Consider the following 13965-nt stretch of genomic DNA (forward strand, 5'->3'; position numbering starts at 1 on the left):
TTTAAAGAAACAAATTAGAAGAGGCATGTTCACAGCAAACCTCTGTACCATGCCATGACATCACTACTGCTACTGAGGCTTCAGAAAAGGGAATGTGGCCCTGATTCTGCTCTCAGTTACACAGGTATAGATCAGAGTAACTGCATGGATTTCAGTGTAGTTACATGAGTGCAAGTGAGAACAGAACCACGCCTTATGTCTCTACATTCTCTTCTATCCCCAACCAAATCCCACACCCACACCAACAAAAACAGTGGGAACAGGGGGATACGCCAAAGCAGGGGAAAGGCAGTAACTCCAATGCCACTGTCAGCATATTCTATAGCAATCTACAGCAGGAAGAGCTAATATTGCAGCATTACAGCTGGTTTTGAGAAATGTCATAATAAAAACCAGATGCAAAAATTAATGTAAAATACACAAACAGGGTTTACAGATTTTAAAGGACTTAGTAAGAGAGGTATATTGGATTGGATTTTTCAGCTTGTACTTGGAAAAAAATATTGTCCCTTGGGCTAAAGAAATCCCCTCCAGTAGCCAATAATGCATAATCCTGAAGATATAATGGGTTATACAGACCCAACATTCTGGCCCACCAACTGTTTCCAAAGTTCATAAAAGGGCCAGTGGGTGGAAATGTTGCTCACCCACTTCTCACATCACTCATGGAGTATACTTAACATTTTTCAGGGAGGCCAAATTGATTTTGTTCCAAACCTGTTTATGCCCTCTCTGCAATTATTTTATGCACCCACAAACATTAGCCCAATTGGATCACTCAGTTAGCAGAACATTCTGACATGTCTTTTTATAAACATGATGTTGGCTGTATGCACTGGAGTATATAAGGTATTGTTCCATTGTCACCGGTGGAGGAGGGAGCAGTAAAAATATAATAGTAATTAATACTTGGAGAATGCTTGATAAATTGCCAGTATCCAAGGGCCAGGGCTGGTTCTAGGTTTTTTGCTGCCCCAAGCAAAAGTCAGTGGGACTTAGGCTCCTAAGTCATTTAAGTACCGTATTTATCGGCGTATAACACGCACTTTTTTCCCCTGAAAATAGGGGGCAAATGATGTGTGCGTGTTATACGCCGATATAACCTTAACAGGGCCGGCTCTAGGATTTCTGCCGCCCCAGGCAGAAAAGAAAAGCGCCGCCCCAGCGGCGCGGAGCGCGCCTAGCCCCTGCCCCACTCCCGAGCAGCGGCCCTAGCCCCAGCGGCCCGAGCCCCCGCCTCTCCCAGCGGCGGGGCCTGAGCCCCGAGCCCGGCCTGCGCGAGCCCCACCTCCCGAGCGGCGCGGCCCGGCCCTAGCCCCTCCCGAGCGGCCCGGCCCGAGCTGCCTTAGCCCCGCGCCTCCAGAGCGGCCCGAGACCCCGCCTCCCTCCCTCCCGAGCGGCCCTGGCCCTAGCCCCGCCTCCCGAGCGGCCCGGCCAGAGCCGCTTTAGCCCCGCCTCCCGAGCGGCCCGAGACCCCGTCCCGTCCCCGAGCGGCCCTAACCCGCGGCACCGCCTAGCCCCGCCTCCCGAGCGCGCGCCCGGCCCGGCCCGAGCCCCCGAGCCTTAGTCCCCGACCCTCCCCGAGCGGCCCGAGATCCCGTCCCCCTCCCGAGCGGCCCTAGCCCCTGCCCCTCCCGAGCGGCGTGGCCCGACCCGGCCCGAGCCCCGTCCCTCCCGAGCGGCCCGGCCCGAGCCCCTCCTCGCGAACGGCGCGGCCCGCCCGCCGCCTCTCCCAAGGCGCCGCCCCAAGCACCTGCTTGGTAGGCTGGTGCCTGGTGCCGGCCCTGAACCTTAAGAAGCTTCAAAGTCCTTTATTTGAAATTTAAGTTTTTTTCCTGAAATTTCCCCCTTAAAATGAAGGTGCGTGTTATACGCCTGTGCGTGTTATACGCCGATAAATACGGGGGTACATTTGAAAATGTAACCCTTTGTGTATCACTGTCATCTGCGGGATTGATTCAGAACAGCTGAACTGTCTTTCATAGGCCCTATTCGCTATTCAGTTCCCTTTAGTTTAATGGAAGGTGACTATACTTTTGGAATAGGAGAAGATTGGTTCTATCACCTCTCTAGCTTCACATTTCTGAGTGACCAGAGTGCACACTGCAGCAGAGTGGCAATTTAGGGGGCTAGGTATTTCTTGCAATATTGTAGGGTAGTCATTTACAGCATGATGTGCACTTAATCTATGTCCTATTGTTTCATAAATTTGTTTTATTTTTACTATAAACCAAGTCAGTGCTGTGTTTAATGAAACAGTGTATTTACCCGAGTTAAGTTAACAAGCTGGGATGTGCTTTTGTGTCTTAGAGGAACAAATTAACCATATTATTTCTCTGAACTGTCCAGAAGAGGGCTGGACATTGCAGAAGACATGGTTTGGGGGGAATTCAGGACTGGGAGTCTGTTGGTGTACTTTGCTAGTTGTAACCAAGGCTGGTGGAAGCCAGAGTGGGGCTGTGGGCCTGTAGACAGGCTGCTGGGATCAGAACTGCTGAACCAGAGCTGTTTAGGACACAGGGTGTGACCTGCATGCTTGTTGGCTGGTTCTGAGCATCCCAGGCTGGGAGTTACTGCAATAAAGAACTGTGAGGCATCCAGGGTTGCAGGGCAAGTGGCAACACAACCCCTTACTGGTCTGGATTGCCCCAAAGTTCTTGTCACAGACAGGCACTAATTTATCAGTTAAGACCTCCCACCAACTGAATGACATTAGAGAACATAACATGCCTTAGATCTATATGGGAGGAGAGAACTACTGCCAAGAAAGACTTTGTAATAAGAATCTGTTTTCAATTTGGAAACTAATTGTCTGCTTTCCATGGTGTGTGGTTCAATCATCCAGCTGAAATTCTTAGTCTATCGTGAGCCAATTCTGGAAATCCATGTTAGGTTTCATCTGCTGAGAGAAGCAATACAAATGTCTAGTATTTATGATACCCCTATGTAGCCATAGTATGAAGGATTCCCCCCACCCCCATAGCTATTAAATTAACAGTGCGTATAAAAATTGTAAAGGCAGCTAAGTTTTCCATTTATGTTCATCTCGGCCAAAGAACCAGCTCCAGTACTAAATCATAAATGACATATAGAAGTTGCAAGGCATCGGAGAGCCAACCCCATGATATCTTCAATGAAAATTGGGCACACTCCTGACTATGAAAATCACCTCAGGGCTAGACCTTCTAAATTTATGCCAAACAATGGAAGAATAAAATATATTCAGGGGAATTTTTTTTAATAATCTTCCTTTCTACCATACTCAACAGTTAATATATCCTATCCCTGGATGGCTAGTGAATATTGTTGAATCTTCTTCTCTAAGTTTCTCTTAACAAAGGGATGCAAACCAGCTAATAGGACTGCTCAGCCATAATCAAGTAAAGTGGTTCAGCATCACAAATGAACTATTTATATGCATTTGTCTTTTTAAGCAAATAACAGATTTCTGGGTTTTGAGGATGTGGACATTTTATGATTAACTATGTTTACCATTAATATTGGTATATTATCTGTAAATTAAAAGTGTAATTGACCTACACATAAGCCATATAGGCTTTTGTACTGGCATGTAATCCTGTTCTGGGAGTACACTGTTACATAAGAGAACAGGAGAAAGGCACTGCAGCACTTGATGATGTCAGCACTGCCTAAGTCCAGGACACAGGCAAGAATTGTAGACAAATTAGCAAGTCCTTCAGGTCTATCCATTCCTCAGGTGGAAAAAGAGGATTTGTCATTCCAGAGAGATGCCAGTCCATCTGAACTACCATATTTACAGTAATCCCTCAGGTTGGGGAAGAGAAGGTCTTTTACATATCCTTATATAAGTGACTCTCTGAAAAATTCCTTTACATTTAGGCCAAATATCCTATTCCTGTTTATATACAAGTATATGTGGTATGTAGCACAGCTTTCAGCTAATCAGAAAGCCAGCACTAGACCCTTTAAGATCCATGCTGGAAATGTTATAGGGGCTCTAGGGGCCCCTGCATCCACTACACACCACTGAGGTAGTAGGTCTTCACAACAGTCTCACCTAGGACATTGTTGTAGGTAAGCAAAGGGAAGGGCCACAGGATCCACAGTCGCACAACCCCAATGGCCGTAACACCACACACAAATGGTGCAGAGGGACTCTTTGCCACAAGGATTAACAGGGTCCCTACTGAGGCCTCAGCCCCTGAGTCAAGGTTGGCTTTCTATTGTGACCACCCCACTCAAAGCCCCTGTGCACCTTGTAGTCTTATTTATGTCATTTTAGAATTTTTTGTTATTAGTATTTATTTTACTGATTATCTAATTTTATTGCTATAATTAATATTTAAAACATGTTGCTATACTAGACTATTTCTTTTCTATGAAATTATGTTATATGTATTAATGTCCAATTTCAATAAACATACTTGTCAAAATAATCCTATATAGGTGTATCCCAGTTATGGTCACACATTCAAGGGTTTACAGGAAAGTCAGCATACAAATTGTACAAAAGCACATTTAATTTCTTCACATCTCTTTTGACTTTAACATAGAATCTCTTTATGGCACATCCAGAACCATGTTGTCATTTCAGGAATTACTTTCTGGAATGACCATATAGTATAGCTTGCGCATGCTGTCATCTCCATCGATAGATATTGGCGTGAGTAGCTGAATACCATACAACCCACGCTCCATGATTGTCAGTTAGCTCTTGTTCAGAGGAACTTTAATATTCATAGATATATTTCTGTCTTCTCTATAGGCCTGATCCAAACCCTAATGAAGCCAATAGACAGATTCCCACTGACTTCAATGGACTTTTGGATCAGGCCCTGTATGTGTGAAATGAGACACCTCCTCTCCTTCAAAACATTCCTCAAAAACACCTATTTTTATAAAGCCTTAGAGTCAATCATTCTCTGTCAGCTTATCTTCTGCATTTGCACCTCACATTTACCATAAGAATCTGCAAGTTTCTCATCACATGGCCACCTGGGGAAACAGGAATGGATGTTGTCATTTTAATGAGAGAACAAGAAAGAAAGACTAAAGGAGAAGGAGGTAAAACCCTATCTGAGTTCAGCAGAGTGTGTGTGGTCTATTCTGATGGGGTTCTGTCATGTTCTCTGAGGAAACCTGACTGTTGCAATACTTGCCTGTCTCTGAATATTAGCCAAACCTGAACTTAAAATGCATATATGTAGAAAATACTTTATTTTGATTTTTTTCATTGCAGAAATGCCAAGAAGGATTTTATCAAACTGCTTCAGGAGATTGTTCCCGTTGTAACTGTAATGGTAATGCAAACAAGTGCCTTGATGGATCTGGAATCTGTGTGGTAAGTCATGTGTGCCATCCTCACCCTCTCTACTGGTCCCCCATTTCATGGATGCCTTCCATTTCACCATAAACATGAATTATATTTTGATTGACAAGATAAAACCTTAGCAGAGTCTCCTCTCGATCTTGGATAAGTCACCACCTGGATGAAAGCTACTGCAGGTTGTAGTGTTGGTAAATCAAAAGCTGAGACTCTTATCACCAATAGTCCTAGATCCCAATATACCAGCATAGTGTTATACTGCATTACCAGAGGTGCTTTCTTCTGAATTACATTTAAAAGGTCATGATCACCTGTCATAATTAAAGATCTCCAGGTGCTAGGATCGTTAACCACAACGTCCTGACCAAATTTCACTGAAGGTTTTTACATTCTACCAACCCAAATTATCTCTGTAGTTTCCAAACACAAAATATTCTGACTTCCTGCCCTAAACTGATGTGAAGCATTTGGGTGAGCCACTAAAGAGTTGTCACATTTCATCTCAAAGGTTAAGTGATTCCTAGAGAGAAAATTTTAATCAGTTTATCAACACAGAAAGGGCTTTGGGATCCATTTTGAGAAAAGCATATCAATGTAAGCTCATTTCAACTCTCCCTTTCACTGTACTGTGTTGTATATCATACAAACAGCTTATGGTTGTATGTGACCTCCGAGTATGTATGTACATGCGTTATCTATAGCAGCTCTACCTAACAATTCACAGCAGCTAGCTTCCTGCTGCTGACTAACGATGATAGGAGCTTGAAATAATACATTGAGGAAAGAACGTGCTTGAATTCCAGTGTAACACTGTAGCCTGCCATATGCTCTGTCTCACTCATTATCGGCTTATATGGAAGACTGGGGTTAGTATTAGTAGTGTATCACTTTAGGAACAAAAGCCAAAGCAGCAAAACTGCCATCATTTAACAGACAATCAAAGCAGTAAATATTATAGGAAATTAAAATAGTAAAACTACCAAATACCAACAGAACAGGAGAAGACTTTATATTGTACTGTATTAAAACAATATAGCAAACATCTACTAGTTAGTGTAGGGGCTTGTAATCAGGATTTCTGGGTTTTATTCCTGGCTCTGCCACTGACTTACTGTGCTACTTTTGGCAATTCACTTAACCCCTCTGTGCCTCAATGTATCTCTCTGTAAAATGGGAAAATAATACCAACTTTCTTCGCTGGGGTGTTGTGAGCCTTAATTTATGTTTGGAAAGTGCTTTGAGATCCACCACTAAAAGATGCTACTGTATATAAATGCAGCTTTTATCGAGTTGGCAGGTTTTACAGTTATATACTGTGACATTCAAGAGGACATGTTTCTTACCATTAATAAGCTAGTGGGAAGAGGATCTTTACAGCATGTTCAGTACCTAGGTAGGATAACTTATTCTGTCTTTGCCCTCAGTTGTATGTTCAGGATTGGAATTACTCACCAGCCCAGCTTGCTAAGGAGTGGGTGGATCGGCTTATGTGGCCTGCATCTTGCAGGAGGTCAGACTAGATGATCATAATGGTCCCTTCTGATCTTGAATTCTATGATTCTATGATTCTATGACTCAAGCTATCCCACAGTTCCTGCAGTCTCCTAAAAGTATTTGCATTCTTGGCTGAGCTCCAAATGCTTCTAGGGTCAAACACAGTGTCCGCGGTGGGTCAGGGCATAGCTCGGCAATTTACGCACCCCCCCACCCACCCCCAGAAGTGAAAGGGAAAACAATCCTCTCTTGACTCTTTAACATGTCACCCTATCTTTACCGAATGCTGCAGATAGACCCGATGCTGCAGCACTCAACACCAACATCCTTGCTCCCCCACGCCATGGGTGGCTGATGGTGCAATACGACTGGTACCCGTTCTCATCATCAGCCTATTGGCACATGGGGCAGTGCAAAAGGACTGGTAACCATGCAGACTAGCATCGGTGAGGTCTATCAAGGGTGCCAGGCCCTAATTTTTCCTGGTAGATGGTACAGTATGGCTGATAACCATCGTCATCATAGCAACAGGGGGCTGAGCTCTGTCAGCCCCCCCCTTCATGTGTAAAAAAAAGATTCAGTTGCCCCTGGACTAGCAGAGGGATGCTGGGCTCCTCTGCTCCACACGCCTTACTGTCCTGTCTGGACTATCATAGCAGCTGGAGGCTGCCTTCCACTCATTTCTCACTAACAAGTCAGTGTGCCTTATTCCTGCATTCTTTATTACTTCATCACACAAGTGGGGGGACAATGCTACAGTAGCCCAGGAAGGCTGGGGGAAGAATGGAATGAACAGGTGGGGTTGTTGCAGGAGCACCCCCTGTGAATAGCATACAGCTCATAATTTCTGCAGGATCTGACACAGAGCAGCTGTGCTCTCTGATACAGTGGTTCTCTAGTACACTTGCCCATATTCTGGGCAGGACTGATTCTATTTTTAGATACCAAAAAGGAGGGATTGACTCTGGGAGTCATTCCCAATTTTGGCTTTTGCGCCCCTGGCTAAGAGCAGCCAGGGGCACTTATGACAGCAGCAAATGGTGCAAAACGACTGGTAGCCATGCTCATCTTTTTACCAATTTATGGATTGGTAGATGGTGCAGTATGGCTGGTAACCATCTCTGCTGTCATGCAAAAGCAAAAGCATGCTGCTGAGTAGCGCTGCTGAATCGCCTCTGTCAGCGGCATCTAGTACACATACGGTGACAGTCACAAAAGGCAAAACAGGCTCCATGATTGCCATGCTATGGCATCTGCCAGGGCAATCCAGGGAAAAAAGGCGCGAAATGCTTGTCTGCCGTTGCTTTCCCAGAGGAAGGAGTGACTGACGACATTTACCCAGAACCACCCGCGACAATGATTTTTGCCCCATCAGGCACTGGGATCTCAACCCGGAAATTCCAAGGGGCGGGGGAGGCTGCGGGAACTATGGGATAGCTATGGAATAGCTACCCACAGTGCAACGCTCCAGAAGTCGATGCTAGCCTCGGACCGTGGACGCACACCACCGATTTAATGTGTTTAGTGTGGCCGCGCGCACTCAATTTTATACAATCTGTTTTACAAAACCAGTTTATGCAAATTCGGAATAGTCCCGTAGTGTAGACGTACCCTCTGTGAATACATTTGGGCCTTTATTATTGTTCTTGTTCACCCATTTATAACCAGGTAAGGGAGCCGCTGCTCCAGCTAGCTTCCTGCTTCAAAGAAGTGATAGCAGGAGGGTGGTTTTAGGTTTTATTAATGATGGCTTCTAAGGGTATGGCTACACTTGAGAGTTGCAGCGCTGGTAGAGGCTTTCCAGCGCTGCAATTAGTAACTGTCCACACCTACAGGGCACATCCAGCGCTGCAACTCCCTGGCTGCAGCGCTGGCTGTACACCTGGGTCTGCTTGGGGTAACCGTATAACGATTGCAGTGCTGGTGCTACAGCGCTGCTCGTAAAGTGTGGCCACACACCAGCACTGTTATTGGCCTCCAGGGTATTAGGAGATATCCCAGAATGCTTTTAACTAAATTACTCTCTTTGTTTTGTTATGCTGCCTCTCTTTGTTTTGTTGTGAACTCGGGGCTCCGGAAGCTGCTTATCTAAAAACAAACACAGCTCCTGTTTGCTGTGATCAATCTGTAACTGACTGTGAACAATCAAATGAGATAACCCACTACCTTGCTGTGAATGAGGCAGGCAGGGGGATGAGTGTTTGCTTGAGGATAGAAACAGTGGGGGCAGGGGGGAGAAAGGGAGTCCGTTGGAGCAGCTGCTTATCTGGTCTGCAGGCTGTTTGCAGTTAAGAGTAAGGGGTCGGGAAAATTTTCTGATTCTGCAAGGCAGGGAGCTGATACACAGTGTCGGCTCCAAAAATCCACTCTCTCTCTCTCCCCTGGTCCCTGTCACACTCCACCCCACCCCCCTTTTTTGAAAAGCACATTGCTGCCACTTGAACGCTGGGATGGCTACCCATAATGCATCACTCCCAACAGCGCTGCAAATGTGGCCACACACCAGCACTTTCCCTACACAGCTGTACGACCAGCGCTGTAACTCCCAGCGCTGCAACTCTCAAGTGTAGCCAAAGTGCACAGTACAATCACAATGGGTCACTGATGTGACTAAGTTTACCCAGATGAATGTCTGAAATGTAACTAAAATCCAGCAAAGTAGCAAAAAGTTTTTAAATTTGTCATCAACTCTCAAAAAAGAATTCTTCAAATAATTGTAAAAATGTAGAAAAGTACAAAGTTTGGGAGTTTTGTGCTTCAAATGATGAAAGACAACCTAGAAATGATGTTGTCATGTAGCTACATAATCTCAGAACATAATTATTTGTTTTCTAGGGGAGATAATAACTAATGTCCAAAAACAGAATAATTGGTCTGGGCTATTGTGAAAATGGGGGGGGGGAAGCTGCACAGAAAAGGATGAATTATAAGGACCAAGTTCAATAAAAATGCTTTAAGAGTTCCATACCATGCAAATCTCAAAAATCAATTTGTTGACAGTGGTCTCCAGTGCATAGAAACCAAATGGAATTTGTATTGACTTCAGCTCTGAATTTGAAATCAATTAAAATTAAAACCTTATTAATGATGCCCCAAAGTGCAATGTTAATATTTTTAATTTCTACAGACATGACAATGTTATTTTAAGGTTCTATTTTTAAATCTCCTTCAACCTTATTTATAAAGTATAAATCAATCCTGTGGAGTTTCTAAAAGCGAACTGAATGTACACAGTCAATAAATCAGCAAACTCATTAGGTATCCAAGGACAAGGAATAATTGCTTATAGAACATTCCTTTTATATATGTTACTGTAAAACTGGTGCATAGATCAATCATTTGATCCTTTAATTAAAACTGGACAGTTGCTCAATCTATTTCTAATATAGAAACACACCCAATTAGAAGAAAAGAAAGCAGTCAGCATTGTCTAAACTGCATTTATGATATATGACAGTATAGATATCACAATAATGCTTCATCTCAAAAAAGTAATTTGTCAGCTGTGTCACCCGCATTGGTAATATGTCTGCACAAGAGCAGAGAGAGAGACACCCACTCTCAGTACTGATTTTAGGATATTGCCCTCAACAAATGTCAAAGGCTTCTTGTTTGTGACCTCCTTGGTTCTGACTGAGAGAGGAGACCAGTTTACAGCAGTGCTTTGTACCTTTGTTTTGGTTTACATGTACATATCAGTTGCTACATGTATGAATTTACAGTAGTTGACAATGGCGGGACAGGGTGCAGCTGCAGACAGAGTGAAATTTATTTCACCAGAATAAAGCTCAAGTAATTGGGCCTTATTGCAGATTAAATTGCACGGGATTTGGGGGAGTGACTCTCTCCTTCACCAGCACCCTTTAACCTGAAGCTGACCTAGTCAGAAGAAACTCCTCCATTGTAAACTGAGACTGGAATTTGCAAAAGCAGATAGTAAAATGAAAGAATCCTATCCATTCTTCAAATTCCTTTATATTTGATCATGAATTTCTGATGGTTATGGAAGGTCATCTGCTCTGAAATTTTCTGAGTAGCAAATATATCAGAAACAGTCAACCTGCAGCTTGTCAGAAGCAATTTGCTCTTGGTTTAGTATGTGAGTGGATCAGGCTTCTCCCACAATGCTGAAACACAGTAGTGCAACACTGGAGAGAAGAGGCCAGCCAGTGCTGCCTGTAGAGCAGTTTGACAATGACTTCAGCAGAGTAGAGCAGCGGTGGGAGAATTAAGAAGTGGCAAGGAGGAGGCAAGTGGAGAAAAGGTGTTTCTGAAGTGAGTTGCGAGTGACCTTTCTGAGGATATATTTAGTAATGGAGAGTATACGTTAGTCTAGGTTAGCTCCTTACACAGAGATCATATCAGGCTACGTGGTGCAAAAAGAGCAGAGTCTGGAAATAAAGCTTTGTAGGGGTGCTGATTTGTTGCTAGATATATTACAACACTTTGTTTTTTTCTAGGTGATGTACATTGGATCTACATGCATTTGAGGTGTCTGGTGATTAGGGCAGAAAGCATTTAGAGGAACTAGAAAAACAAAATGATCACGGGATGGGAAGCTAGAGTTACTAAGATCCATTTGTCTCTCTTATGGATTCTTTAACAATAGAGCATGTTGTCGTTTGGATGATTTGTACATTTAAATGTTTGGGTTTACAGCTGACTGGAAAGGTTGGAAGGGATTTGGCAGCTCTGCCTTTGAGGATAATATGTTCCACATGGTAGCCAAGGCAGATCTGGAGAGTAGCCAATAGATCTCCATCCATCCATCAAGTAATAAAGGAAAGCAACAGGGAATTGGCACAGTTCTGCAGCTTAATAGATACTTCTGGCTTAAAGAATAACCTTGCATCTTACAACTGATCTTTTTCCTTCTGCACAGATGGATTTCATCTGTCCAACAGTGAGGGAGACAAAGGCAATACATATCTAGGAGAGGGCTTGGTGGAGTGCCTATGGCTCTTTTGATTGCAGGAATAGACCAGTCAGACATGGTCCTTCATCTGATATGGGATGAAGGATCGTCATACACTCAGATCTTTGTGTGTGTCACTTTTTCCCCCCTTATACAGAGGCACAGGAGTGCAGTTCTCAAACATGCGGCCCATAGAGAGTCTGCTCCTCACGGTGAAGGAGCAATAGCATGTTTGTGGCTGGCCACAGCAATGCTTCCTGTTAATTAAGTCTCACAATTTTTAAGCCACTCTCATGACATTTTGGGCCTGACCCCTGGTTTTTGAATGCTTGGGACTGGCAATATTCCCTATCCTCATTGTAGGTGGACACAAACACACCAAAATCTTGGGGAAGTTTGGATCTGGATCCAAATATTTTAGCATAGCCCTTTCCTCACTTCCGCCATGTTATTTATTTGTTCCCATGCCATTTTTCTGTGTTCATAATTGCTACCAGCGTGTCTCTTAGCAAGCAAAATCATTCCTATTACACTCTGTTGAAAATGTTCTTTTAAATTGAGACATCATTATCTGAATTCCTAGTGGCTTGATGCAACTTTCAAATTTTATTGATAACATACTCTTGGTCCTACTGAAATCAGGGGATTTTCTAACATAGGAAAATACACTCAGGCCACTTTGTTGTTGATTAAATGGTGCATGAATAATTACATACTGTAGAGGGTGTAATTTCATTTAGAAGCCTTTAGAACCAGGACTTCTGTTATATTTTTCCCCATAATCTTTAAGGGTTGACTTTGGTTTTGTAAAAGTGAAAGATTGTATTAATTTGGCAAAATGCAAAATGTTTGTCTTAGAATTTTAACTTACGGTATTAAAAAAAAAATTAACACCAGTGCTTTAAAAAACTTAATTGCAGTGCATTTATCCATGTAACTTTTCAGCCTTTGTATTCCATGAACTGCACCTGTAAGCCTCTAAGGTCTCTGTCTGCAGAGACAGGCAGCAATTTTGCTTTTAGTTCAGTGCACACTGTCTAGAAGAGTCTCATGGAAAATGTACTTTTCTCTTTCTGGTTTTGCATTTATTTTCTTAATCAAAACTGAAAGCCATCTGTTTGCTCCTTCTGTATGAAAAAAACAAATTAAACACCAATATCAATAGACATGTTTCAATGTTTTTTTTAAAACTTCATTTGAAAGAGAAGTTGGGATTGAAGAGGTTGTAATCAAATACCCCACTGAAGAATTTGTGACCAAACCAGTGCTGGGATACAGCTCTGTATGCATGCAAAGATGTGTGTGCTTATGCACTGGCACCAGGAGTGCTCTTCTCCTCTATGCTTAAAGTGCATTACTACTGTGAAAAGTGACTTCATAAAAGTGCCATCATGGAGCTACATGTTTATTGGCCCTCACAGTTATTTCTCTGTCTGATGTGCTCAGTTTAAAAGAGAGAAGATGTATTTTCTAACTGTAAACGCAGCTTGAGCTGTGAGAGTCAGTTATGTTCACCAGTTTCACCTTTCCCTTCAATGGTTTCACAGGTGTAACTTAGTCAACAATTCTGCAGAAGACATACAGGATCTGCATTGATTCTGCAGTGCTATAGAAGCCAAAGACTGTCTTTTTTGCCACTAAAGTAAAAAATATGACCCTGAATACACAAAAGGGTTCAGATCTGTAGAACAAGGCCATGCTATTTTTACATAGTCACTTTTCAGAGTAGAGCCACACTTCAGATGTCCCAAGCACTCAACTGATGGGTTTATTAGAGGAGAGAGTGTGCTAACAATCTCCCTTGTGGTAGAAGAGGAACACTGCAGATATGCATATTAACACTGAGTCGGCTGCTTTCTTTCTGTGCTCATCACTGTAGCATCTGAGCACCTGGAAAACATCAATGAATATATCCTCACGCTACCCGTATGATGTATGGACAATTGAGGCAGAGGGAGGTTAAGTGTCTTGCTGAGAGTAAAACAGGAAGTCTGTGGCAAAGCCAAGAATTTAATTTAGACCTGATTCCTAGTCTGGTGCCTTAACCACAAGGCCATTCTTCCTCTTTGATTGGAGAATAGACTTTGATTTCCCACTCTCTCATCCCTCTCCTCCAGTCAATCAAAAACACTTCTTCAGGGAATATTGCCAAATTCCACTACTTCTTTAAATTGCACTAGCCTTAAGATCTTCCACTTGCACCCCATATTTCAGCTGTTTCCTCATTTCCTCTTATACCCATTCCTGC

General features: G+C 43.2%; 1 protein-coding gene across 7 annotated transcripts in view; it reads left to right on the plus strand.

Moving 5' to 3' along the window:
* Positions 1-13965, plus strand: part of LAMA4 (laminin subunit alpha 4) — a 157274-nt gene that overhangs the window by 49059 nt on the left and 94250 nt on the right. For all 7 annotated transcript variants that reach the window (XM_039531831.1, XM_039531827.1, XM_039531825.1 and 4 more), the window contains one exon: positions 5222-5323. In XM_039531831.1, coding sequence (XP_039387765.1) covers positions 5222-5323 — 102 coding nt within the window. The remainder of the gene's footprint in view (positions 1-5221; positions 5324-13965) is intronic.

Source organism: Mauremys reevesii, linkage group 3, assembly GCF_016161935.1.
Source record: "Mauremys reevesii isolate NIE-2019 linkage group 3, ASM1616193v1, whole genome shotgun sequence".
NCBI lineage: Eukaryota > Metazoa > Chordata > Testudines > Geoemydidae > Mauremys > Mauremys reevesii.